At 46.2% G+C, this 27,231-nt stretch overlaps 3 protein-coding genes across 6 annotated transcripts; 1 reads left to right on the top strand and 2 right to left on the bottom strand.

The window, feature by feature from the left end:
- Window positions 1-209: 209 nt before the first annotated feature.
- LOC120296971 (C-type lectin lectoxin-Thr1-like) lies at window positions 210-3,122 on the bottom strand. Of its 2 annotated transcripts, none has more exons than XM_039319055.1 (4): window positions 3,005-3,056; window positions 2,519-2,592; window positions 1,345-1,436; window positions 210-476 (listed from the first exon to the last, which is right to left on the bottom strand). In XM_039319055.1, exons 2-4 carry the CDS (start codon window positions 2,574-2,576, stop codon window positions 315-317), a joined length of 312 nt encoding a protein of 103 aa, XP_039174989.1. In that variant the 5' UTR covers window positions 2,577-2,592; window positions 3,005-3,056; the 3' UTR covers window positions 210-314. The 2 variants fall into 2 exon arrangements, with proteins under 2 accessions (XP_039174989.1, XP_039174988.1); XM_039319054.1 differs by having other exon boundaries at window positions 300-476; window positions 3,040-3,122.
- A 125-nt stretch (window positions 3,123-3,247) lies between these two features.
- LOC120296970 (C-type lectin mannose-binding isoform-like) lies at window positions 3,248-12,628 on the top strand. 2 transcript variants are annotated; one of them, XM_039319052.1, is made up of 6 exons: window positions 3,248-3,637; window positions 7,823-7,892; window positions 9,300-9,394; window positions 9,965-10,105; window positions 11,430-11,544; window positions 12,474-12,628. In XM_039319052.1, the coding sequence occupies exons 2-6, from the start codon at window positions 7,835-7,837 to the stop codon at window positions 12,539-12,541; spliced, it is 477 nt and encodes a 158-aa protein (XP_039174986.1). In that variant the 5' UTR covers window positions 3,248-3,637; window positions 7,823-7,834; the 3' UTR covers window positions 12,542-12,628. The 2 variants fall into 2 exon arrangements, with proteins under 2 accessions (XP_039174986.1, XP_039174987.1); XM_039319053.1 differs by lacking the exon at window positions 3,248-3,637 and adding an exon at window positions 7,050-7,062.
- Window positions 12,629-16,701: 4,073 nt separating this feature from the next.
- On the bottom strand, window positions 16,702-25,221 carry LOC120296972 (lithostathine-1-alpha-like). 2 transcript variants are annotated; one of them, XM_039319058.1, is made up of 6 exons: window positions 25,101-25,221; window positions 22,865-22,927; window positions 20,733-20,842; window positions 19,730-19,882; window positions 18,448-18,562; window positions 16,702-16,987 (listed from the first exon to the last, which is right to left on the bottom strand). In XM_039319058.1, exons 2-6 carry the CDS (start codon window positions 22,917-22,919, stop codon window positions 16,917-16,919), a joined length of 504 nt encoding a protein of 167 aa, XP_039174992.1. In that variant the 5' UTR covers window positions 22,920-22,927; window positions 25,101-25,221; the 3' UTR covers window positions 16,702-16,916. The 2 variants fall into 2 exon arrangements, with proteins under 2 accessions (XP_039174992.1, XP_039174990.1); XM_039319056.1 differs by having other exon boundaries at window positions 20,733-20,845; window positions 25,101-25,216.
- Between the last annotated feature and the right edge of the window lie 2,010 nt (window positions 25,222-27,231).

The raw sequence follows: 27,231 nt of genomic DNA, 5'->3' as shown, positions 1-27,231 counted from the left end.
AGAAGAGAGAGAGAGACGGAGAGAGAGAGAGAGAAGAGAGAGAGAGGAGAGAGAGAGAGAGAGAGAGGGAGAGAGAGGGAGAGAGAGAGAAGAGAGAGAGAGAGGGAGAGAGAGAGAGAGAAGAGAGAGAGAGGAAGAGAGAAGAGAGAGAGAGAGAAGAGAGAAGAGAGAAGAGAGAGAGATCCAGAGTAGGAAACATTTCTCTATGGTTTCATCCAAGGCAAGGGATCCTTTCAGCAGAGACCCCTAACACCCCGTTGAGGATCCTTCAAGTAGCCCCGTAGAGAGAGGAAAAATGAAATGATGCACCTTCGTCATAATAGACAGGGACCTACTTTCTGAGGGTCATTCAGTCCGATCCAGACATTCTCTTTCTTTTCTCTATAGTCGGAGACGTACTCGGCCACGTCAATTAACTCTTCAGTGCTATGGATGGAGGCGAGGTGGCAACCAGGTTTGTGTTTCCTGCAGAATATCTGGGAGGGAGCGACAACAGAGGAAGTCACTTCTTCGGCAGAGAAGAAACGTGTGTGTGTGTGTGTGTGTGTGTGTGTGTGTGTGTGTGTGAGTGAGTGAGTGAGAGAGAAAGTGAGGGAGTGATTGAGGGAAGGAGGGAGCAGGTGAAGAGGCAGGAATCTGACTACTAGCCACCAAATTGACTTGGCTGTAGGTGTCTTTGTTGGTGTCTGAAGCTCTTGGGCAGTTCCTGATTCCTTGTGGAGCGGGGCTGGCCGAAAGGCCTTGTGGGAGCCTGGCCGGAGAGAGGGAAGCTCAGACACCTGACTGCCGTGGCTAGGGGTTGGTCATCTTTGTTCCTGTAAACCCCTTGACGACGCGAACCTGCCACCCCTTCGCTCCGTGTGAGTTCCCGCTAACAAGGACACGCTATCAACGCCTTGAGAGCGTGGCTGCTGAGCATGACTGAAGGGGGGAGAGCTAGCAGGCTCTGGGCCTTGGCGGCCTCTGAGGGGGTTACACTACACTTGCTTAACATCTGAGCTGCCCATCACTTCAGAGTCAAGTTGACTTGAAGATGCCACCCATGTTCCCAGTGAGACATCAGGAAGTCTGTGGTCTGCAAGATGGTCCCCCAACCCTGAAGCTCAGCGCTGCCCAACAGATACGGGCCACGAAAGCCCACACCGGTGTATAGTCTAGGGAATACTCGCATTTCAGACTGTCCTAAAACCATGGTCTTTACTACCTTTCCCTCCACACAGCCGGGAGTTCTCCACCGCAGCCTAGCCAGAGGGGACTCGGGGGGGGGGGAGGCTCTGCAAGGCTCTCCCTAGACTTTGCGCCTGCCTGGGCTGGGAGATTCACAGGCACACAAGCACTTCTCACCTCTGCATCGTTCCAGGTCTTCAACATATTGAACAGCTTGTAGCAAAACACTTTCCTGTGAAGCCAATCACGGGGACACCAGCCTTTGGCTCCTGTGTGGGAAGAGAGGAAACCCAATGAGAAGAGCAGGAGGAGGAGGAGGAGGAGGAGACAGCTGGGTCTGCAGAACATCTTTAGCTTCTTTTTTTGGCCAAGGTTCTAACTTTTAATTGAACCTGCATTTCAATGTTATTAATTGTCCTTTGTTTTTGCCTTGTTGCAAACAGCCCTGGGTCTTGGAGCAGAGACAGATTGTGGAATCTTATTGCAGTATAAGCCAAATGGGAATAAAAGCAACATCAGCAAGAGGACACTGTGTGTGTGTGTGTGTGTGTGTGTGTGTGTGTGTGTGCGTGTGTGTTTGCGTGTAATCAGGAAGGGGTTCAGATAATAATAATAATAATAATAATAATAATAATAATAATAATAATAATAATAATAATAATATAACAACAACAACAACAACAACAACAACAACAACAACAACAACAATAATAAGCACCTGCAACATAACACCCCAGACTTAACAATTGTCAATAAGAAAGACAAAAAAAGTCTGGATAGTGGACGTGGCAGTGCCTGGAGACAGCAGAATAGACGAGAAAGAACTGGAGAAGATAACAAAATACAAAGACCTACAAATAGAAATAGAAAGACTGTGGCAAAAGCAAGCAAGGGTAGTACCAATAGTCATAGGCGCCTTGGGTGCAATCCCAAAACAACTGGAGCACCACTTGAACACCATTGGCATTGACAAATTCCCTATTAGTCAATTGCAAAAGGCGGCCTTACTAGGAACTGCTTCCATCCTGCGACGATATCTGTAATACCATGAAACATCCACATCTGCCTATCCCAGGTCCTGGGTAAGGACTCGATAGGTAGACAAAAGGCCAAATCCAGTCTGAACATCTGGCTGACTGTGCGATGATCAATAATAATAATAATAATAATAATAATAATAATAATAATAATAGAGTTGGAAGGGACCTTGGAGGTCATCGAGTCCAACCCCCTGCTCAGGCAGGAAACCCTATACTATTTCAGACAAAGGGCTGTCCCGTCTCTCCTTAAAAGCTTCCAGATGCGAGAGACATGCTCTTTCCAAACAGGGGAGACCCCAGCTGGGACTCACCTCTTAGGGAGACGCCCACGACCAGCAAGCCGAAGCTCAGAAAGGCGAGTCGCCCCATGGTCTTCCTTCCTTCCCTGCAGAGAGGAGCCGAGAGGGGAGAAGGGACGCATGGGGAAGCCACCTCAGGGAGGGGACCCCACATCCATCCCAGCATCAAGCAGAGAGTCCCAGAGTTTGTTTCACAGTTTTGCCTTTGCCAAGCTGGACCCCGTTTCCTCTTCCTTGGCCACGCAACCGCTTCCTTGGGGGGTCAGGGCAGATCCTGCACTGCTGTGTAATGGCTGGTGGGGGGTCTTCCCGGAGAGAGATTTTCCCATAGGTCTCTTCCCCCCCCCCAGAGATCCCCAATCGATCCTTCGCTCCCTGCCTGGGGGACCCTCCTGCAGATCCCCTGCTGCTACCCAGACATCGCCTGCAGCCCCCTGAGGGAGGTCCCCTCAGGTGGAGAGACAGGCGGGCAGGAGAGATCTAGCACAGGGGCCTCACCTGTCAGGTGCCCACAGGTGGGAGAGCCCACTCACCTGTCCCTCGGCCTCCTGGGAATGCCAGTCTGCTCAGAGGCAACTCCAGGCTTTCCTCCTGCAAGGGGAAGGGAGGCATTTATAGGCAAGGAAAGGGGGGAGGACAGAGGGAGGGAGAGATTGCTTCGCTTCGGGATTTCTGGTCCTGATTAACAGCCTGGAAGAAGCTTAATTGCGGCCATTAGATTTGGAACACAATAAGGGCACGCAACATGATTCCCCTGGAGGTTAATCAGATTGATTGATTGATTTATAACTTTCTGACTTCGTACAAAGAAGGAGACTGTTTTGGCCTCTCCGAGAAGCCAGAGAAAGATGTTGCTGCACATGAAATTCTCAATGTTTCATCTGCCCAGAGAGACGGCCTGAGACCTCCATCCACTCTTAAGCCAAGGATTACTCTCCATGCTCCATGCTCCATGACCCAACACATTGCTTCTCTCTGACTGTCCACGTTCCCAAAATGCACAGATCTTTTTTTACATGGGTAAATTCTGAGATGGTCATCGAGAACGACACATGGAAATGCCTCTGAATATTTGTTGTTGTCATTGTTGTTTGCCTGCAGACAGAATCTTGCCAGCCTCAAATATCTCCAGTAAGTATAGACTTATTCTGTGAACTGCTAGAGACTTGCTCTCTTCCTGCCTATCATATATTCCAAGCTCCACTTTCTCTTTGCCTCTGGAATAGAAACCCTCCCTGTTGTGACTTTGGACTACGTTCCACCACAATCCACCGCACAAGGTCTCCACACTTCTTCCTTCCTTCCCTAGAGCGGATAGAGGCAACTAAAGTGCCACTTCTACAGGATCTCAGGGATCTGAACAGGGAACTCCAAAATTCCCAGAGCAGCAGTTTAGCTGGTTGTTGGCAAGTTCAGTGTTAACAACTGATCGAGAGAGCACCATAAAGCATTGACACCCTGGGCCACCAGCCAAAGGTTGTCTTCTTCCCCTTGGAAGGAAAACAAGGAAGAGGAAGAGGAGAAGGAACAAGGAAGCAAGTCCTTCTTTCCATAGGAGATGGCTCTCTCAGCTCATGGATGAGGGAGTTTTATTGCAGACTCACCAAACTTTAAGCAGACAGAGATGAAATCTGGGGTCTCCAAGCTCTGATGACCAGGCAGTCGGAGTGATGCAGGGACCGGAAATGGGCACTAGCACCTAACCCCAGGCCCCCTCCCCAGAGTGGCCCACCCCTAATCTCCCACCTCCTCTCCCTAGACCAGTCATCCCTGTTGTGTTACTGCCTGCCTTTCTTCCCCCCCCCCCAACACCCATTCTTGCTGACCCTCGGGTTACTTTCTGTGCAAGAAAACAAGTAAACAGGGAGGGAAACAACTCCCATAGATCAAGAGAGGGTGGCAGTTTGGAAATGCCAGACACCCAAAAGAAAAACATTTCCCATTGCAAATCTATGGGATTGTACTGATGAGAATATAAACTTTGGCCAGTTAGTGGAGGAGACCCAAACTCATTGGCAGCCTCACATTGCAACAAACAAGGACTCAAATTCAATTGCTAAGATTGTTGGTAGAGCAGGGACAAAAAAAGCCAGGGAAATGATTGAAGCCTGGGAAATGTGCCTCTTGTCAGTCAACAGGAGTGCTGGTTTACCACCAGCTTATCAGCGACTTAAGAGACAAGGGTCCAGCAGTACATGGAAGCAACTATCAATGACTTAGTTGCTGGCCATCAACACTGCACTCTCCATCCTTCTCCTTCCCTTCCTGCCACCTTCCTTGCAGGGTCACCCAAGGAGTAAAGGTCATCCCAGCTACCCAATTAAATCAGTTTAGGGGACAGGAAAGTGTTGCTGAGGTCCAGCAGATTCCAACCTGACTCCCCGGAGGTTAATCAGATTGATTGATTGACTGATTGATTTATAACATACACTCTGATCTTTCTGATTCCAAAGAAAAAAGGAAGATATTTTGGCCTCTCCAAAAAGCCAGAGAATGATGTTGCTGCACATGGGATTCTCACTGTTTCGCCTGGCCAGAACGACGGCCCGGCACCACCAGTTTGTAGCTGGTGTTCTAGAAATGAATTCTAGGGCATTTTATGAAATGCAAGATGTTTAAATCCTTCCTTCCTTCCCTTCCTCCCTCCCTCCCCAGCTAAACTAGTAAGGGCCATTGTCTTCTTGTGAAGGCACACCTTTCAGTGCCTGATTATGTGGTTTATGCTTCTAATGAAGGGCTTTAAAGGTGATAGTCAGCACCCTGAATGGCACCTGGAAGCACACCTGCAGCTTGGGAAACCTCCATGTCACATATGGGCCACTCTTAGAGACCCAAAAAGCTCCCCCCAGACACCCCCGTCACCCCCTGTGGCTTCCAAATGCTCTTCAAGGGTTGCCCCATCTTGCAACAGTCCAGCCATGAGATGTTTGGGGCTTAAGTGATTGAGCACAGGGAAGGGCCGAAACTGGAGCACAACCGATAGGCTGTGCAAAGGCTCTCCTAGCCGTGACTGCCACCAGCTCACTGGAGTTGTGAGTCCAGGAGAACCTCCAGGTTGTGCACCAACTCTGTCTGGGGGAGTGCCACCCTCTCCAGAAATGTAAAGCAAGCCCCATTCCTTATTAGCATTGATGACGTAACTTAGTTTGGGTCATGAAACATCTGCAAGGAAACCACCAAGCTCAGAGAGCACTTAGGACCCCATAGTCGTCGTCGTCCTCCTCCTCCTCCTCCTCCTCCTCGCCTTTAGAAATCGTGGGCGCTCCATCACTGGAGGTTTTTAAGAAGAGACTGGACAGCTACTTGTCTGAGATGGTATAGGACCTCCTGCTTGAGCAGGGGGCTGGACTAGAAGACCTCCAAGGTTCTATTCTATTCTATTCCATTCCATTCCATTCCATTCTATTCTTCTATTCCCTATTCTATTCTATTCTATTCTATTCTATTCTATTCTATTCTATTCTATTCTATTCCATTCCATATTTTCTATTCTATTCTATTCCATTCCATTTAATTCCATTCCATATTTTCTATTCTATTCTATTCTATTCTATTCTATTCTATTCTATTCTATTCTATTCTATTCTATTCTATTCTATTTAATTCCATTCCATATTTTCTATTCTATTCTATTCTATTCTATTCTATTCTATTCTATTCTATTCTATTCTATTCTATTCTATTCTATTCTATTCTATTCCATTTAATTCCATTCCATATTTTCTATTCTATTCTATTCCATTCCATTTAATTCCATTCCATATTTTCTATTCTATTCTATTCCATTCCATTTAATTCCATTCCATATTTTCTATTCTATTCTATTCTATTCTATTCTATTCTATTCTATTCTATTCTATTCTATTCTATTCTATTCTATTCTATTCCATATTTTCTATTCTATTCTATTCTGTTCTGTTCTGTTCTGTTCTGTTCCGTTCTATTTTCTTCCTCTCCACAAATTCCACCCCTTCTAGCACTGATGAGGTTACCTACATATCTCATGAAACATCTGCAAGGAAACTACCAAGTTCAGAGAGCACCAGGGACCCCTCAAATAAAATAACGTTGCAGGGGAGTGGATGGGCAGGATAGCTTGACTTAGCTGGAGGGTAGCCTCACAATAAGACATGGCAACAGGCTTGGCTCCCTTTGTGTAGTTCCCAGTGTCCTTTGGAGAGAAAGTGTGCAGCAAGAAGTCAAACCACAGCCTTGCAAATATTGCTGAAATATTACTAAATTAACAATGTAGAACGTATCAACCTGCTGAAATGACAGTTGCATTATGAAAGTTTTTTGGCCAAAGTATGCACCCGTATCTCTGTATTTTTAACTGCTATAAAAGTATAAGCCATATATGGGAAAAGAGGGCAGCCCCGATGTTCAAATTTGTGGGTTTTGTGGTTTGGGGATATGAAAGACTTGGCCAAGGACAGCCCCTACAAGTCCTCCTTCTGCACAGTGTAACGTCATCCTGCTTCAATCTCCACCTCAAGGTACTTTATTGGGCTTCTCCAGACAAGGACCCAGGGCTGGACTGAGACTTCCTAGGACAGGTGAGTGCTGCTCTCCCACCTGTGGGGGACAAGACAGGTGAGGTCCTTGCATCAGATCACTCGTGCACGCCTCTCTCCATCTGAAGGGACCTCTTCCAGGGGGCTGCAGGCAACATCCAGGTTCCACAGGAGATCTGCATGAGGGTCCTCAGGCAGGGAGCAAGGGATCAGTTGGGGATCTCTGGGAGAGAATAGCAGAATACAGAACAACAGAGTGGAGGGACCTTGGAGGTCTCCTAGTCCACCCCCTGCTCAAGCAGGAGACCCTATGCTATTTCAGACAAATGGTTGTCCCATCTCTTCTTGAAAACTTCCAGTGATGGAGCCCCCACAACTTCTGAAGGCAACTTCTGTTCCACTGGTTGATTGTTCTCACTGTCGGGAAGTTTCTCCTTAGTTCCAGGTTGCTTCTCTCCCTGATTAGTTTCCATCTTCTTGTCCTGCCTTCAGGTGCTTTGGAGAGTAGGTTGACCCCCCCTCTTCTTTGAGAGAGAAAGACCCATGTGAGAGACTTTCTCAGGAGGTTTTGTCCCCCCCCCCAGCCATTATGCAGCAATGCAGTCCACTACGCCCCCATCAAAGCTATTGCGTGATTAAGAAGGGAGAAACAGGGTCCATCTGACCATCTGCAAACCTGCAAGACGAAATTTGGGACTCTCAGCTCGGTTCCAGATTGAATAGGGGGTTGCCCTTTCTGATGGGGACCTTGAACAGCTCTCATCCCCCCTCCCAATTCACCCATCTTTGCTCCTCTCTGCAGGAAAGGAAGACCATGGGGCCTTCCACCTTCGTGAGTCTCGGGTTGCTGGTCGTGGCCCTTTCCCTAAGTGGTGAGTTCGAGCAGGTTGTCTCTTGTCCAGAAAGACCCGGTCTTCTGCGTCTGAACCCCTTCCTGATTTGACACCCCCTCCCCCGCCGCATTCTCTGGCCAAAGTTGCTTTTATTCCTGTGTGGCTTATTGTGCAATTTAGATCCCTCTTTTACTATCTGCTCCAAGGTCCCAGGCTGTTCGCAGCAATGCAATAACAAAGCGAAATTAATGCAACTGAAATTCAGAATCGGGAACACAATTAAAAGTTAAATACTTAGCAAAACGTGCATGCTTGCATAATTAAAAGTAGAGGGCCCCGACTCTTGCTAGGGATTGCTCTCTATGGGACCCAGAGGAGAAGGGGCCTAAGAGCTGAGCGTCTGGCAGCTGCATCTGTAGGAGGGCTGCTCCTGGGCGGTGGGTAGACAGGGGGGGCAATCTCACAAATAATCAGCCCCTGAGGCCCTCAACCACTTATGGGACATCCAGGACGCAGTGGAAACCCTTTTGGACTGACCCACGCGGTCCCCACGTTTTGCACCGATCAACAGTCCGGCTTTTAAAGGGAGCCATTTTCTGGCTTAGCACCATTCAGTGAATGATACACCAAGAGGAGTGGAGAGGCTCACACGAGACATGTGGCTTCAAAGAAATTAATCAAGGCTAAGAGTAACCAGGTTTGGGACATTCTGCAAATGCAGCTGCTGTGTCTGTAATCAGATCAGTTGCGATGTATTCTCCTGAAAGATGTTTCTAACTCAGCAGGTTAAGAATGTTCTCCAGACCCAGCTCTTGCCCCTCCCCCCTCCTCCTCCCCCATTCCCCTCTTTCCCTTCCTCCCCCTCCCCCTCCTCTCCCTTCTCCCCTCCCCCCTCCTCTCCCCCTCCTCTTGCTCCTCCCCCTCCTCTTTCCATACCCCTCCTCCTCCTTCCCCTCCCCTCCCCTCTTCCCCCTTCTCCCCCTCTCCCTCCTCCTCCTCTTCCCCACCTTCCCCTCTTCCCCTCCTCCCTCTCCTCTCCCTTCTCCCCCTCCCCTCCCCCCTCCTCTTGCTCCTCCCCCTCCTATTTCCATACCCCTCCTCCTCCTTCCCCTCCCCTGCCCTCCCCCTCTTCCCCCTTCTCCCCCTCCTCTCCCCCTCCTCCTCTTCCTTCTCCTCCTCTTTCTCCTCCTTCTCCTCCTCTTTCTCCTCTTCCTCTCCCCCTCCTCTTCCTTCTCCTCCTCCTCTTCCTCCTCCTCCTCTTTCTCCTCCCCCTCTTCCTCCTCCTCCTCCTCTCCCCCTCCTCCTCTTCCTCCTCTTCCTCCTCCTCCTCTTCCTCCTCCCCCTCTTCCTTCTCCTCCTCCTTCTCCTCCTCTTCCCCTCCTCTTCCTCTTCCTCCTCCTTTTCTCTTGGCCTTCTTCTCACTGGGCTTCCTCTCTTCCCACACAGGAACCAAAGGCTGCTGTTGTCCCCATGATTGGCTCCCCATGAATGGGCTTTGCTACAAGGTCTTTGAGGAACAAAAGAACTGGAAGGACGCCGAGGTCAGACGTGCTTGTGGGCCTGTGAATCTCCCAGCCCAGGCAGGGGAGACGTCTAGGGAGAGCCTTGGAGACACACACACACACACACACACACACACACACACACACACACACACGCAGTCCCCTCTGGCTGGGCTGAAAACCCACCAAGGGAGACCTGGATAGATGTGTGAAAAGTCAGAAAGATCATGATTTTAGGATCGTCTGGAATGCAAGTATCTGTGAAAAACACGGGCTTTCACGGAGATAGAGCCTTCCAAGGCCAGTATGAAGGTTGAGCCTCAGGGCTCTAGATTTCCTGAGGTGTTGCCCCTGACCCTGGCTGGCATCTTTGCCCCCCTTGCCTCTGAAGTGACGGGGATCTGATATTTTGACCAATGAATACATTCACAATTTATTCACAGGTCCACATGTAAGGAACTGTTCAAAAGCTGCAGACTCTAGCCAGGGACACCCACGGGGGTCAACAACGTCCAGATGGCGGCTAGGACCACCCAGTCAGATCTCTGCTCTTTTTCACACCAGTCTGCTTCTCGGCTGAACGAGGGTCTTTTTCTGTTGTCCTCCCAGATGTTCTGCAGGAAACACAAGCCGGGCTGCCACCTCGCCGCCCTCCACAGCATGGCAGAGTCAGCTGACTTGGCTGAGTACGTCTCTGACTATATCACAAAGAAAGACCATGTCTGGATTGGACTGAATGATCCAAAGAAAGTAGGTCTTTTTCTGCTGCTAATGTTCACAATTCCATTGTTGTTGTTGTTAGTTGCAAAGTCATGTCCGACCCATCGCGACCCTTGGAGGACAAGGTTCCTCCAGGTCTTCCTATCCTCTACCATCTTCTGGAGTCCATTGAAGCTCACACCTCCTGCTTCAGTGATTCCATCCATCCACCTCATTCTCTGTTGTCCCCTTCTTCTCTTGCCCTCCATCTTTCCCAGCATTAGGCTCTTCTCCAGTGAGTCCTTCCTTCTCATTCGGTGGCCAAAGTCCTTGAGTTTCAACTTCAGGATCTGGCCTTCTAAAGAGCAGTCGGGGTTGATCTCCTCTAGGACTGACCGGTTTGAACGCCTTGCATCCAAGGGACTCGCAGGAGTCTTCTCCAGCACCAGAGTTCAAAGGCCCCTATTCGTTGGTGCTCAGCCTTTCTTGTGGTCCAACTTTCACAGCCATACATTGCAACTTGGACAAAACCTCTGAAAAATGTTATTTGCTCCACTGCTGTCTCTCCTGCCCCTCACCAACCTTTCTTGCCCACTTAAAGAACTGACTGCTGTTTTTAAAGTGCCAAAGGAGTAGGGTAGACAGGATAGTAGTGTTTCACTATTTGAGGGGCTGCCACAAAGAGGAGGGGATGAATTTATTCTCCAAAGCAGCAGAAGACAAGAAACAATGGATGGAAATTCATCAAGGAGAGAAGCAACCTGGAATTAAAGAGAAACTTCCTGACAGTAAGGACAATTGATCAGTGGAACAGAAGTTGCCTCCAGAAGCGGTGAATGCTCCATCACTGGAGGTTTTTAAGAAGAGACTGGACAGCCATTTGTCTGAAATGGTATAGGATCTCCTGCTTGAGCAGGGGGCTGGACTAGAAGACCTCCAAGGTCCCTTCCATCTCTATTCTATTCTAATTCTATTCTAATAAATTGCTTTATATCAGAAGGAATTTTAGACCTAAATGCCAGGAAGTATCTTCTTTGCACACAAAAAATCTAATAACAGGCTAAAGACATAATAGAATAGAATAGAATAGAATAGAAAATATGGAATAGAATAGAATAGAATAGAATAGAGTAGAGTAGAGTACAATTGGAAGGGACCTTGGAGGTCTTCTAGTCCAGCCCCCTGCTCAAGCAGGAGAACCTATACCATCTCAGACAAGTGACTGAGGTCTAACATTCCTTCCAGCTCTCTTCTGATTAATTGAGAAAGAGATGATATATTTGCTCTGCCCTTGGAAATGTTCCACTCCAATCTGGGCCCCGCAGAACCAGATCCCCTTCCTCCATTGGTTAACGTGGCTTCCCTTTCCTTCCAGCAACGCAACTGGGAGTGGACAGACAGATCCTGCATCGACTATCTGTCCTGGCATCCAGGAGAGCCCAACACCGTAGGGAACCTTGAATTCTGTGTCATCCTCTTGACCGTGTCAGGTATGGCAAGATGGTGGGGATGCAGCTGAGGGTGTGCTTCCAACAATGAGGACCCATTTGATCCATCTTGGAACACTCACCACTTGACAACTTATTATCTTTAGTGATCCCTTGGATTCTAAGCTCTCACAGTCCAACATCCTAGAACGAAGGGAACAAAAAACGTCTCTGGGACAAACAGAAATGAAAACCACGATTTCTTCAAACACTCAAACTGTATATACATTAGAATGGAATAGAATAGAATAGAATAGAATAGAATAGAATAGAATAGAATGAAGTAGTAGAATAGAATGGAATGGAATAGAATAGAATAAAAAATAGTGAATAGAATAGAATAGAATTAATAATAGAATAATAATGAACAGAACAGAACAGAACAGAATAGAATGGTTTTATAAAGCAGTACTAATACCTCATGTGATTTTGATTCTGTGCCTCTGTTTAGGACATGAGGTTCTCCACCTGTGATATCTACATGTCCCCCCCTGCAAATCAGGGAGGAGCCACTGAAACACAATAGTCCCCGAAATTTAAGTGATACGTTTGTTAAGTGAGTCTTGCCCCATTTTGCGACCTTTCTTACCACAATTGCAGTTGTTAAGTTAGTAGCAGGGTTGTTAAGTGAGTCTGGCGTCCCCGTTGACTTTGCTTGTCAGCAGGTCACAGAAGAGGGGAATCACATGACCCCCCAGGACACTGGGCAACCGTCACAAACAGGAGTTGGTTCCCAAGCATCTGAATTTTGATCACCTGACCCTGGGGAAGCTGCAAAGGTCGTAAGTGTGAAAAACGGTAATCAGTCACTCTTTTGAGTGCTGTTGTAATTTTGAACGGTCACTAAGCAAACCGTTGTAAATCGAAGGACTAGCTGTACTCTTCGGGGACTCTGAGGGAGTCACTGCAAAGCTTTCTCTTTTGCTGTCCAGATTATAAGACCTGGAACGATGTATCCTGTGACGACCTCCGTCCGTTCATCTGCCAGTGCAAATTCTAGGGAAAAGGGTTCCTTCTTTTGCTCCAGAGTGAGGGAAGCAGCTGATGAACTCTGGAGAAGCAAGGAAGCCCCCCACCCCCCACTCCCATCTCCACTCTCCACCTGCTGCAATCTCTGCTCTGCACCCTTCGCTCAACGGATGCTCTCTGTAGCTGGATCTGGTTTTGCTGCTCCTGATGGGCCAGAAGGTCCAATAAATTCTGCCTAGCATGACTGGCCTTGTTTCTTTTTGGAGACCGTTGAGGTCTGAAACTCCTGAATCTTCTGCGTGGCATTAAAGGGGAAGGGGAGGGTGTTTCTTTAGAAGGACCATGCATTGATGCTATGATGCTTTCAGACAAAGTAGACCACCATGTACTACTTGATAAGATAGAAAAATGTGGGGTAGACCGCACCACCACCAGATGGATTTGTAGCTGGCTGACCGGCCGTACTCAGCGTGTGGTCCTCAATGGAACCTCATCTACATGGAGGGAAGTGTGTAGTGGGGTGCCCCAGGGCTCTGTCCTGGGCCCAATGCTCTTCAACATCTTCATCAATGATTTGGACGAGGGGATAGATGGGGAACTCATCAAATTTGCAGACAACACCAAGCTGGCAGGAATAGCCAACACTCCAGAAGACAGGCTTAAGACACAGGAGGATCTGGACAGACTTGAACACTGGGCGCTATCTAACAAAATGAAATTGAATGGTGAAAAAAGTAAGGTTCTACATTTAGGCAAGAAAAACCAAGTGCACAAGTACAGCATAGGTGGCACCATGCTCAATAGTAGTAACTGTGAGAGGGATAGTGGACCATCCCTTAAATATGATCCAGCCATGTGCTGCAGCTGCCAAAAAGGCCAACACAGGGCTCGGCTGCATTAACAGAGGGATAGAATCAAGATCACGTGAAGTGTTAATACCACTCTTCAATGCCTTGGTAAGGCCACACTTCTAATTGTGGACTCCTTCTAATTGTGGAATGTGCAGATTGGAACCTGTCTCTTCGCTGCCCACCTGACAGAAGCAACTAGGAGGGTCTCCTGACCCATAGGATGCCTCGGCCCTCTTTCCAAGCTGAATACTCCCCTCCCACTGTGGGCGCTAGAGAAAGGGGCTGTGATCATTTCCCTGGATCTGTGAATAGTGAGTGGGGTGATGTTCATGCCCTGCTGGTCATCCCGCTCTCCCTCCACGGGCACCTGGCTGGGCAAACTCTGGTGATGTGCCCGGTTGGAGCAGAGAGCTGAATAATCCCATCGTCTTTGCCTTTCCTCAGCAGCTGCTGTTCCTCCGGCTGCTCCCAGTTGCATCAGCTCTCCTTCCCCAGATCAGTTGTGGTAGGTGTGAAGGGAGCGAGCCTCGTGAGCTGGGATTGGCCTTGCACAATTGCACCCGTTTTCCTGATGCCAATCTCCCAAACGGGCATCTCTGAGCATGCAAAGGTGGGGTACTGTCGCTCCTCCAGATTTTGTGTAATTCCTTCAAATAATTCTGTTCTACTCTAATTCTGTTCAGGAGGGGAGCACAGGCAGAAGCTTCCCTTTCATGTTGTTGTTGTTGTTAATTGCGAAGTCATGTCCGACCCATCGCGACCCCATGGACAATGTTCCTCCAGGTCTTCCTGTCCTCTACCATTTTCTGGAGTCCATTTAAGTTCACACCTCCTGCTTCAGTGACTCCATCCAGCCACCTCATTCTCTGTCGTCCCCTTCTTCTCTTGCCCTCCATCTTTCCCAGCATTAGGCCCCTCTCCAGTGAGTCCTTCCTTCTCATTAGGTGGCCAAAGTAGTTGAGTTTCAACTTCAGGATCTGGCCTTCTAAAGAGCAGTCGGGGTTGATCTCCTCTAGGACTGACCGGTTGGATCACCTTGTAGTCCAGGGGACTCGCAGGAGTCTTCTCCAGCACCATAGTTCAAAGGCCTCAATTATTTGGCGCTCAGCCTTTCTTATGGTCCAACTTTCACAGCCATACATTGCAACTGGGAAAACCACGGCCTTGACTATACGCACTTTTGTTGGCAGGGTGATGTCTCTGCTTTTTAGTATGCTGTCTAGATGTGCCATAGCTTTCCTCCCCAGGAGCAACAGTCTTTTAATTTCTTGGCTGCAGTCCCCATCTGAGGTGATCTTTGAGCCCAGAAAAATAAAATCTGTCACTACCTCCATTTCTTCCCCTTCTATTTGCCAGGAATTGAGAGGGCCGGATGCCATGATTTTGGTTTTCTTAACGTTGAGTTTCATACCTTTCATACCAGGTTTTGAATGTTCACTCTGTTTTAATAGATGAATGTCTTGTGTTGTTTTAGGATTGATGTTGGTTTAATCATTGTTTGGGAGACCCCTCCCCCCCGAGTTCCATATCATATGGGCAGCTATATAAATGTTTTAAATAAATGAATAAGTAAACAGAATCCGATTCACCTCCAGTTGGAGCCATGTGTCTTTGGCCTGTTGATAAAGCTTTTGTGCAAAGAAGTTACTTTCTGGTTTTTAGACCAAAACTCCCTTCTGAAATAAAAGAATTTCTCTAATAGAAATCCCTCCCCTTATAAGCAATAGAATATCCTTTTTTTTCTGAATTCCACACAAACCATTTCTTATAGGTGAGGAGATGAATTCTTACATCTTTACAAGGCTGTGATAGAGTCCATGCAAAGACTAGAAGAGAGGGCTTTTTGTTACATGGTTAATATTAAGCCATTAATAATATTTTGTTGTGTTTGTTTGTAAGTATTTAACTGTATAAAGCCTGGAAGGAGCAAGGGATGGAGCTTCACCTGAATTTCACTCTGAGGACTCTGGGACCCTGTTGTTTGTTATTGACGTTGTTATACTTGGTTTTTTATATGTAAACATTTTTATTGAGTTTTATAAGGTTAGGGAAGGGATAAGACCAGGATAGGGATTAAGGTTTGGGGTGGGGTTAGGATCGGGATTGGGATTGGGACAGGATTAGGAACAACATTGGCGTTACCCCCCAGTAACATTTTCAAGCTTTAGCAAACAGACTATTGTCCGGGTACATACGTTCAGTTAACACTAATTAATATAATAGTAAATAAATACTATTAGTTAATAGTAAATAAACGATAATCACACACAGTATCAGTTGGTCAATACATATCATTCTTCTTACTAATATATATTGTTATACTTGTTGATTGGGTGCCACCCAGAGTTCAATATAAGATGAGCAGCTATGCAAATGTTTTAAATAAATAAGTAGAATCCGATTCAGCTCCAGTGAGTCAAGTTGTCTGTCTTTAGCCTTTTATTAGATCTTTTGTGCAAAGAAAGCACTTCCTGGTTTTAAGACCAAAACTCCCTTTTCAAGAAAAGCAATTTCTCCTACCTTCCACCCCCCAGAACCCTCCCCCTTTGCCTTGCCTTTGCCTAGACCAAGGGTAGGCAACCTTGGCTGTTTTATGACTCGTGGACTTCAACTCCCAGAATTCTGGGAGTTGAAGTCCACAAGTCATAAAAGAGCCAAGGTTCCCCACCCCTGGCCTAGACTATAAATTCCTCCCTTTGCCTCTGCAGCAGACCTGCTATCCAAGGAGGCAAACGTGATAAGAGAAAATTAAGACTGCAACCAAAAACATTAATCAGCTTTGCTAAACATAGGAACAAATAAAGCCAGCTTTGCATGGAAATGCATGGATAAGATAGTTTGGCTAGGCAGGAGAGCAGCCTCAAAAAAGCACAAGGCCAGAGGCACTGCTTGCTTTGTGTAACTCCCGTTGTGCTTTAGGCACAATGCATGCGGGAGGGAGCAAAACCACAGGCTCGCAATTATTGCTCAAATATTACTAAACAAAGCATGTAGAATGCACCAACTTGCTGAAATGACAGCTAATTATGAAAGCCTCTGGACAATCTAATGTTTTTGGTCTGGTTTGCTTCAGCGATCCTCCAGCTACCCACCCTGCATGGACCTTTTTCCACTCCAGGGGAACATTATTTCCACAAATCCATGTTTCTCCTCTCATTAATCTCGTATTTCCCTCAGAGAGAAAAGGTGGGAGAGAAGGATGCCAGGAAAGGATAAGGTGGCATGTCGTCTTTGTGACCAGAAAGTCAACTGCACAACACACAACACCCTCTTCCCTCTGAGAGGTATTCAGGGAGGGGCCCTGGTCCCCCTGGGAGAGAAACGCCAAACTCAAGACAAGGGCAGAGCAACACAGTTTATTATCAAGGGAGGGGCACATTCTTCAGAAAGAGGGGGAGAGAAGCAAGTTCAGAGGACAGAGAGGAACCAACTGCTTGACGTTCAGCTGGTCTTTCTGGCAAACACGTTTTTGCACATAGAGAAGATGGAACCGAAAGATCTCAGCTCAGGTTTCCGTTCAGTGGGGAGCCCCCCAACTCCATCTTCAGACGTGGCTTAAGAGGGTTTCCATTTGCAGAGGAAAGGAAATTTGCGGTTACAGTCTATATCAACCCATTTCTCGTGCCCTGAAAGAAAGGAACATGGGTGGTGATCAACTTTAGAGCCCAATACGGCACAGGATTGGGCTACTTGCAGACCATCTGCTCTCAAGTACATCTGCTCTCAAGTACGTCCGCTCATGAGTGGTGTCAAGTGCAAACAGCTTCCACACACAAGAATCTAGTCAAGTAACGGTCAAAGCTAAATGGGCACTAGATAAGGGCCAAGAGAATTCAGGGGGAATGGACTTAGACCTCTCATGGTGACACAAAGACTTCAAACAGATGACATCTTTAACTCCGCCTTCCAGCTCCTCTCCCACAAGTGGGGTGCTTGCTGCACCTCCCCTCATCTAAGCCTTGCCTTCTGGTGGGATCTAGAAAGGGCCCCTTTTCCATGGCTGCCTCCCTGCTCTAGAACAATCTTCCCGCTGACCTAGAGCAGACTCAGCTCTTTCATCAAGGGAGTTAAGACAGGGGTCTTCCTCAAGCATTTGGGTCTCTGCTTGGGGGATCCTGGGAATGGCTGGGTAAATATAAATGTTTGAAATAAAATCAGGCATTGACAAAGCTCTCTTGTTTGACAGAGAATGAGAAATAGCAGAAAGAAAGACTTCCAGTCTTGCATGGTAGCGATTGGTTGTGGGCTTGTGGATCTCCGCACCCCTGTGGCTAATTTTCACCCTGCCAGGGGATCCTAAATGGGTCTAAGTTGCCCCAGAGAGGCAACAAAGAAAGAAGGGTGCTCTGGCAATTCTGGAATGGTGGTGGTCATTCTGTTTGACTTGGGGGAAGCCTTCTAACCCAACAGGAGAAAGGCTGGCCATACTTCACCGACCAGCCCAAGTTACTTGCAACCGAAATCCAAAAGTACTAACCAGCCCAACTGTGAATAGTGTACTTGAAACTGGGTGAGGAATTTGATCTTCTCTTTTCTATTCTAGATTTCATTTCTTGGAAAAGATTCCCCAAGAAGCAAAATACCTCCGAAAGGGAAGGAGAGGGATTTCCGCCCTACCCTCATACTAACGGAAGCGGCAAATTAAACTTTTCATGGAGGATCAAAATATATGGAAATGAAATAAATATAAAACCTGAAAATTTAAACTTAAATTTGGACAAATCTAAAATTCGAAAGACAATTGTTCATTTTGGAAATTGAAAAACAAATAGATGCTGACACCTAGTGGTGGATGAAAACTATGATAGCTATGACTTTCACATAGGACTTGGCAAAACCTGGAAAAAGCTAATCTGTGTTTGTGGCCTAACCCTTCCTGTATTTCCTTCCCTTCCCCATCTTCCCTTCCCCATCTTCCCTCCCCATCTTCCCTCCCCTCCCCTTCCCTCCCCTTCCTGTCTTCCCTTCTCTTCCCCATCTTCTCTTCCCATCCCTTCCCCATATTCCCCCCCCCCCTTCCCTGCTTTCCTGGAATTACAGACGCAAACTCCAGCCACATTAAGGAACGATGGATTCTCTTACTGACCAGTTGCAGGAGAGAGACCAACACAAGTGTCACTGTAAGACGTAGTGTCGGGTTCACCAAAGCTCCACCTTGTATAGTTGGATAGTGTCTCATCAGTCCAGCTCCATTCCATTTTCTGTGCAATGCAGAATAAAGCACGTTGAGGTGAGTGAATGGGAAACACGGGGAGGGGGGGCAGAGATACAAAAAATTAAATTCCAATTCTAAATTTCAGCTAAATTAATTTAAAGGGGGAAAGTCCTGCTAATTAGGCTTTTTTTTGCAAGCAAGCACCACACGGACGTTACCCTAAGCCGGCGTAGGCAACCTTGGCTCTTTTATGACTGATGGACTTCAATACCCAGAATTCCTGAACCAGCCATGCTGACTCAGGAATTCTGGCAGTTGAAGTCCACCAATCATAAAAGAGCCAAGGTTGCCTACCCCTGCCCTAAGTCATTCTTTCGATTGTCCAAGGCAGAGACCCAGTTAGGTCCTTTGGATGCATAAAGTGGCATATAAGTGTGTAAGGGCAATTGCGACTGCGATGCACAGAATCCAAGGTTCCTCGGGGTACAATGGTCCCTGAGCCTTTGAGTCCAGCGGCCTGCTCAGTGCGGGAATCCAGGTTAAAACACAGGTAGTCCTCATTTTACGACCGCAATGGGGCCAAAACTTTCTGTTGCTAAGTGAGAAATTTGTTAAGTGGGATCCTTTGTCCCTGTGTCTCCTTGTGTCAGGAGCAGCAATGGGATGGTGCTTAGATACAACACCACACAGTCTGTCTAACCCAGTGGTTCTCAACCTTTTTAATGCCGTGACCCCCAACTGGTCATAAGTCGAGGACTACTCAACCGGTCGTAAGTCGAGGACTATTCAACTGGTACAACACCGTTTGCAGAATGGGACTTTTGGTGGGCTCAGCAGGGCAGAGACAGCCTGGACAATTCCTATTGGCTTTTGAAAGCCAATAGAATTAGACTCTATTCAAGAGAGTCTATTCTATTGGCTTTCAAAAGCCAATAGAATAAAAGGGAGTAGCACAGCTAAGGAAAAGGGAAAAAAATGGCAGACTGCATTGTTTGGTGACCCCATGAAATGGTCATTCGACCCCAAATGGGGTCCCGACCCACAGGTTGAGAACCACTGATCTAACCCATTAACGTGAGACAAGACCAGCATCAGGGGAGAGAGATGGAACAAGGTGGCTGGCCTATTCAAGGATGGTGTAAATCACTACTCAGGAAACAGCTGTACGGAAACAGCTGCTGGTGGCTCACAGCCAGGAGAGCCAAGGACTCACCACATTGGACTCTTCATCTCGAATGAGTTGAAGTCCAATCCAGACGAAATCACCCCTCAAGTTTTCTTTAGTGACATAGGCACCGATGCTTTTGACCTGCTTGTCTTTTGTCAGAGATGCTAAATGGCCTCTCCATCTGAACTGACACTCTGTCTGCAAAGAGAGAAGTACCAAAAATACCTTAGTACCCACAAATCAGGTTGTCTATTGCAGATCTGCTATGACCCAGGCCTACCAACCCGGGTGTGTGTGTTCTTGCAGTCTGGGCAGACAAGGTCGTCCCAACTAGGTTCCTGTCACTGAAATTCTCCTAAGAGGGGCTGCAGGTGCGAGCATGACTTTCTTGACCAACAAGGAAAAATAAAGACAAAATACATTGGGGAAAATGGCTCTCGGGCTTCGGAGCGAGGTGTGAAAGTGGTGTCAGAAGTGGGACACACACAAAAAAGTGGGACATCCAAACAAGGTTTGGGAGGGAGAGAGAAGAGGGAAGGAGGTGTGTGCTTGTTTGTGGAAATAAAGAGACACCCTGAGAGACAAGGGCCCACTTTGAAACAGCATGGCTTGAACCTTTGAAGATACAGCAGTCCTCATTTAACAACCACAGCTGGAACCAGCAACTCAGTAATTCAGTGAAGTGGTTACTAAATCAATTGCAACTGTCATAAGTGTGAGGATTGGCCATAAAGATATCTTTTCATCACTGTCCTAACTGTGATTAACAAATTTCACTCAGACATTGAAGTGAAACCAGCTCATGAATCCCGTTCAGATTTATTATCAAAGTACTAAACTGAAGGAAATTCTAGAGAATTACTAAAGTATTTTATTTTATTCTTTATTTTAGGCTTCTATCTTTTTTCTAAGGGAGAGTCATGCAGCAGGTGCTCTTCATTTAAAAAAATGAGACGAACTTTTTGGCATTATAAAACTCTGGGCCAGCTTAAGGGAATTTTTCCTGCTCAGGGGAGTTACCTCAGGGGAGTTACCTCAGGGCGCTTACCTCAGCCTCATAAAAGGTGAGCCGATCTTCATAGAACTTGTAGCAATACCACTGGTTTCTGTCTTTATAGGCAAAGGTGCCGGAAGGACAGACAGTCCGATGACTTGGACCTGCTGAGAAAACAGAATAAAAATGGATTTTTTCCTCATGGACACCAACAAGGTAGAGAAATCCTTGAGCAAAAGAGAAATATGTAATTCCTCAATAAGCATTCCAGAAAAGAAAAAGATTTTCTTCCATGAAGATAAGTTGGAAGGAGTGACACTTAAACTCAATGAGTCAATTGAAATTAAGGTGGATTTTTATCAGTTTGAAATTTGTAATTCAAAGAAAGTCTTAATGCAAAATGGGTTTGAAAATGCATTTTCCCTTTATATATAATACTTAAGTAATTCCTAAAGCTTATGTAATATTATTGAAAGTGTATTTGAAAGTATCTATGTTAAGAGAAAGTTAAAGAAAAAGAGGTATTAGCTTAAAGAGAAGTTCAGAGTTTTAAAATGGATTTTAAAAAAGTATTTTTTCCCTTTAAGGTTAAAGAATTTGAAAGAATACAGTGAATTTTGTTAATATAAATAGAGATAGTTTATAAAGATTATTAAATGCAAACAGAAATATATATTATTTCCACAGCAAGGAAGATAAAGCAGAAATGGTTAAATTGATTGCTTAAGAGGAGAATATATTTAATTATGTTTTTTATTTGGGCATCACTTCTGGATTTTGTGCTTGAGATGAAAAAAAATGAAACTTTGACTTTGGTTTTGCCAATTAAATCAATTTGTTATAGAAATGGCTGGTTATATACTAATGTGTAAAAGTAAAGAGTTGACGCTGTCATGTTGCTATCTTGTACTGTGTTAAAAAGAGTTGGAAGTCAACACTTTTTTGCTTTTTTCCCTTGTACCCCATATTTTCTTTCCCCCTCTCTTTTTCCTTCCCCTAATTTTCCTATTTTTATTTTTGTTTGTATGTTATGCTTTGAGGAAACAATAAAATCCATGAATCCAAAATTAAAAACTCAAAATAAAAATAGAAAAACAGAATGAGAAAGCAAAGAGAACAAAGCCGGAAGTGAGGGACGCAGCATGGGTCTTGAGTTTTAGAAGAATAAGAATAGAGTAGAGTAGAGTAGAGTAGAGTAGGGTAGAGTAGAGTAGAGTAGAGTAGAGTAGAGTAGAGTAGAGTAGAGTAGAATAGAATAGAATAGAATAGAATAGAATAGAATAGAATAGAATAGAATAGAATAGAATAGAATAGAATAGAATAGAAAATATGGAATGGAAATGGAAGGAATGGAATGGAATGGAGTAGAGTAGAGTAGAGTAGAGTAGAGTAGAGTAGAGTAGAGTAAAGTAGAGTAGAATAGAATAGAATAGAATAGAATAGAATAGAATAGAATAGAGCTGGAAGGGACCCTGGAGGTCTTCTAGTCCAGCCTCCTATACCAGGGGTAGGCAACCTCGGCTCTTTTATGACTCATGGACTTCAACACCCAGAGTTCCTGAATCAGCATAGCTGACTCAGGAATTCTGGGAGTTGAAGTCCATGAGTCATAAAAGAGCCAAGGTTGCCTACCCCGATCTATACCATCTCATTTTAGTGGGCAATTAATTTTCCCATGGGGCTACATGAGAAACTAGGACTGTTGTGGAGGGACAAACTAACAGGGTTGTGAAGGTCCATAGGCAAGCATGCACGCACATATGTAAATTGAAAATAAAAAGTTGCCTTCAAGATAATACAATGCAGTTCTATTGCATGCATGACATACATTTATTTATATTTGATTTCTAATTTCCGATTGACCTCATATGGGCCAGGCAGAGAGATCCAAAGAGCCAGATCTGGCCCAGGGGGTGTAAAATGCCCAGGTCCTGTTTAGTGGAGAGATGCCAGCCTCATCCTGTACATACCAGTATTTGGTATGATATAATCCATATAGTCAGAAACGGAGGCCTTCTGGAACTCTATGCCTTTCTGGATTGGTGTAAATGGATCATAGTTAGAAATAAAGGCTCTCTCATTAAGAATAAAGCTTTAAAATTAGCCAACTCTAGATAAATGGAGACCCACAGGGAAACAGGATGGAGGTGGGATGTATGGACTTTGAAGTGCTGGCAACAACTTACCTGCCCAGGTAAGGCTGCCCAAGAGACAAAAGATGAAGCAAGTGATGAGAAACATCTCCAGACCTGAGGAGAGAAGCAGAAGTTGAGAAGAACCCTGAAGGTCCTCCATCCAAACCAGAGCACCCCCTTTTGGATGTCCCACCGCAGAAGGAAGAATCGAGCACTCGTCTCAACCGTGAACGCTGCCTGTACATCTCTGGATTGCAGCCCCCTCCCCTCCCCATTACTACCCTGAGCGATTGGTAGAGACCCCAGTTTGCCAGGAATCACAGCCTGTAATTCTCAAAATGTTGATTCTGCATGTGTTTGTCTGACTTGACATCATTAGGTGCCACTTTATAAGGCCTTGGTAACACCACACTTGGAATATGGCATCCAGTTTTGGTCACCACGCTAGAAAAAAGATGTTAGGATTTGGCATAAAGTTACTTTTTCATCACTCTCAAATCTATGTCTGTAAGACCATACTTGGAATATGGCATCCAGTTTTGGTCACCACGATAGAAAAAAAAGATGCTGAAACTCTAGAAAGAGTGAAGAGAAGAGCAACAAAGATAATTAGGGAACTGGAGGCTAAAACATACGAAGAACAGTTGTTAAGGAATTGGATATGTCTTGTTTAATGAACAGAAGGACTAGGGCAGGGGTAGGCAACCTCAACTCTTTTATGACTCATGGACTTCAACTCCCAGAATTCCTGAGCCTAATGGCTCAGGAATTCTGGGAGTTGAAGTCCATGAGTCATAAAAGAGCCGAGGTTGCCTACCCCTGGACTAGGGGGTGACATGATAGCAGTCTTCCAGTATCTTAGGGGCTGCCCCAAAGAAGAGGGAGTCAAGCTATTCTCCAAAGCACCAGAAGGCAGGACAAGAAGCAACGGGTGGAAACTCATCAAGGAGAGAAGCAACCTGGAACTAAGGAGAAACTTCCTGACAGTGAGAACAATCAATCAGTGGAGCGGCTTGCCTCCAGAGATTGCGGGTGCTCCATCACTGGAAGTTTTGAAGAAGAAATTGGATAACTATCTGTCTGTCTGGAATGGTATGGGCCAGGGTCTCCTGCCTGAGCAGGGGGTTGGACTAGAAGACCTCCAAGGTCGCTTCCAACTCTGTTATTCTGTTATTCATAGAAGAATTTGGAAAGGAGACCCTTAGCTAATCCTCAGCCCCAATGAACGCAATGCCTAAATCTGTGGTTCTCCACCTGTGGGTCGGGACCCCATTTGGGGGTTGAACGACCATTTCACGGGGGTCGCCAAACAACGCAGTCCGCCATTTTTTCCCCCCTTTTCCTTAGCTGTGCTACTCCCTTTTATTCTATTGGCTTTTGAAAGCCAATAGAAGAGACTCTCTTGAACAGAGTCTAATTCTATTGGCTTTCCAAAGCCAATAGGGATTGTCCAGGCTGTCTCTGCCCTGCGGAACCCGCCAAAAGTCCCATTCTGCAAACGGTGCTGCACCAGTTGAGTAGCTCTCGACTTACGACCGGTTGAGTAGTCCTCGACTTACGACCGGTTGGGGGTCGTGGCATTAAAAAGGTTGAGAACCACTGGCCTAAATGGAAGAGGCTAATTTGTTTAAGGCTCCTGTTTTGCTTTTTCTCTTTGCTGTCTCTTCTATGGCGAAGAAAAGCAATCTGCCCCACCCCACTTTTAATGCTGTGAATCACCTTGGCTGCCAAAAATGAAAAAAAAAAAAAAGATCATAAACAGATAAAATGCAAACCATCAATCTCTTATAAGAGATACAGGACTTTCAGTTGCTTTATGACACGGATGCTACGATGCCTCGTCAGTCAAATAAAATGTATCTTATGCCTTTTTGTCCTGGGATTCCTGCAGAAGAGGTCAAAGCATTTCTAACTCCAGGCAAATTTTTTTAAAAAGGGGGAGGATGCTGCTGTGTCAGGATATTTCCTGATTTGGTTGAAATCCGTTTTGATCAGAGCAAGATACGTACGTGGCGGTGGGAGCTGTGGTACCCCTGAAGAGATTGCATGTGGTTTTCATTAAAACGTTCAAACAAGAACGTTGAAAACTAACACAAACAAATATAAAGCAAGGAAGAAAAACGAAAAACCCAAAAGTGGAAAAAAGAAAAAAGTTAAAGAAAAGAATAGAAAAAAAAGAAACGCTAAGAAGTAGCTTCCTTCACAGCAGTTCTATGTACAAATAGGTTGGAATCTCTCTCTCTCTCTCTAAAGTTACATTAATCTTTCTACGATCTGTGGCTCTCACCTTCAAAGGGGGATCCAATCTGAAGGAGAAATCCTTTGAGACACCCGTGGTCTCTTTTCCAGCTTATATACCAGGGCTTGTGTGGTCACACCCTACAGGGCAAGATGAGGTGATTCAAAAGAAGGTGTCACTATCCAGAAAGCAGGTAAAATCTCCCCTCCCTCCCTCCTTCCCTCCCTCCCTCCTTCCCTCCTTCCCTCCCTCCCTCCCTCCCTCCCTCCCTCCCCTTATTGTGTCTTTAATCCTCTTTTATACTGTCCAGGGTTACCATAGAGTCAGGCAACACCAAAATCAAATCAAATCAAATCAATAAATAATAATTCAAGAAAGGCCAATACATTTGTATGCAGCTCACCCAGACCCTCTTCTCTTTGCAAGTGGGATCCTATTCTGCTAGATCCTTCTCCTTCTCCCCCCCCTCCTCCTCCTCCTTCTCTGTCTCCTTCTCTTCCTCTTCCTTCTCCTTCTCCTTCTCCTCCTCCTCCTCCTCCTTTTCCTTCTCCTTCTCCTCCTTCTCCCCTCCTCCTCCTCCTTCTCCTTCTCCTTCTCCCCCTCCTCCTCCTTCTCTGTCTCCTTCTCCTCCTCTTCCTTCTTCTCCTTTTCCTCCTCCTCCTCCTCCTTTTCCTTCTCCTTCTCCCCCTCCCCCTCCCCCCTCCTCCTCCTCCTCCTACTACTCCTGATATTTACAGTTGGATGCAATCCCATCTACTTCTTAGGGCGCACTTGCTTTGCCTGTCATAGTCCCTGGAATCTTATTAAGCCTATTTTCCCAACTGGCCACCATTTGTGGTTGAGGGGTGCAAAGAATGTCTTCCCTCTTCTCTTCTCTATGGGCAGCACGTGGGCTGGGGGACAGAGAGGGAAGATGAGTGATCTAGCTTGGTAGACTCAGAGCAGAGTGCTAGACGGGTATTAGTGCCAGCTGCTTTGGGGGCTGGTTCTGAGGTAGGGTGTGATACACCCAGGGATGGGAAGAGAAGGGTCAGCAATGAAGGGTATTGCTGGGGGAGAAAGGACAGGCAGGGACATCACAGGGGTGACAGGTCTAGGGAGATGAAGTGGGTGACAAGAGGCGGGCCAGTCTGGGAAGGCAGGTTGGTGTTAAGTGCTGGTGCCAGTTTGCAGTCCTTCACTTGCTCCAACCACTCCTCCATCAGAACTTTGAGACTCCAGCTTTCAGCCTGTTGCTGCTGAAAACCAAGTGAATCTGCAATAAAGCTCCTTTATCCACGACATTACTGTGAAAGGTGGAGCCATCATAGCATATGAACAGAAGAACTTCTTTCCCGGTTCCCACCAATTCCATAATGCACTGAGCTTCTGAGCCTGCGATTCCAGGTGAGGTCCCACTGAATGTCTGGATTGCTATTGTTCTTCGTCACTCGCCTGGAGAACATTTCACAACTGGGTTGACCCTGAGGAACATATTCACGCATATGACAAATCAGCCCCTGGCTGTGAGGTCCTCCTGGGCCAAAGTGTATCTGCCCAGGTTGAGAAACCAGATGAGCTCACCCAAGGAAGAAACTCCACTTCAAGCTCGTGCTTGATAGGAAGCAAATATGCTTCTTAAGTACTTAAGAAGACAAATATTTGAAAAGTTAACCAACAAAGCGATTCTATGGTTATGTGACCGTGGTTGCCATGTAGACCTTTTTAACCCTGCTGGAGAGGGTGTGAAGAAGGCACAAATCAAAATGAGCAAAGGAGGAAAGGAAGAAGGAGAGTGGAGAGCTTGTGTGGTGGATTGTGGGGAAATGCACAGTCTAGAATCACAGGATGGAGGGACTCTTTCCCAGATGGCAAAGAGAAAGCGGATCCTGGAATGTCTGATAGGCAGAAAGAGAGCAAGTCGGACCCTCCCTAGCAGTTCACAGATTAAATCTATAGTTAGTTGGGCGGTTTGTGGTTCAACGTTTCTTCAAACCCAGCTATCAGTTTAGGAAATTGTGTGGACAATCTGTCAGAACCCCAAAGAAATGTATTACTATTTCTGCTAACCTATACATAGTTCTATAACCACTTTTGGGGCCTGCCATTCTGTTGGGAGGGGGGATTCCAATGTGAGGATATACAATATGCTTATGCCACATTGCCCTTCCCTCGGGGGAAGGAATGTGTCAAATACCAT

The sequence above is a fragment of the Crotalus tigris genome, unplaced genomic scaffold, assembly GCF_016545835.1.
Source record: "Crotalus tigris isolate CLP2741 ecotype Arizona unplaced genomic scaffold, ASM1654583v1 scf7180000022069.34926, whole genome shotgun sequence".
In the NCBI taxonomy this organism is placed as follows: Eukaryota; Metazoa; Chordata; class Lepidosauria; order Squamata; family Viperidae; genus Crotalus; species Crotalus tigris.
The sequence above is the reverse complement of the archived record's forward strand: the minus strand, read 5'-3'. Positions and strand labels throughout refer to the sequence as shown.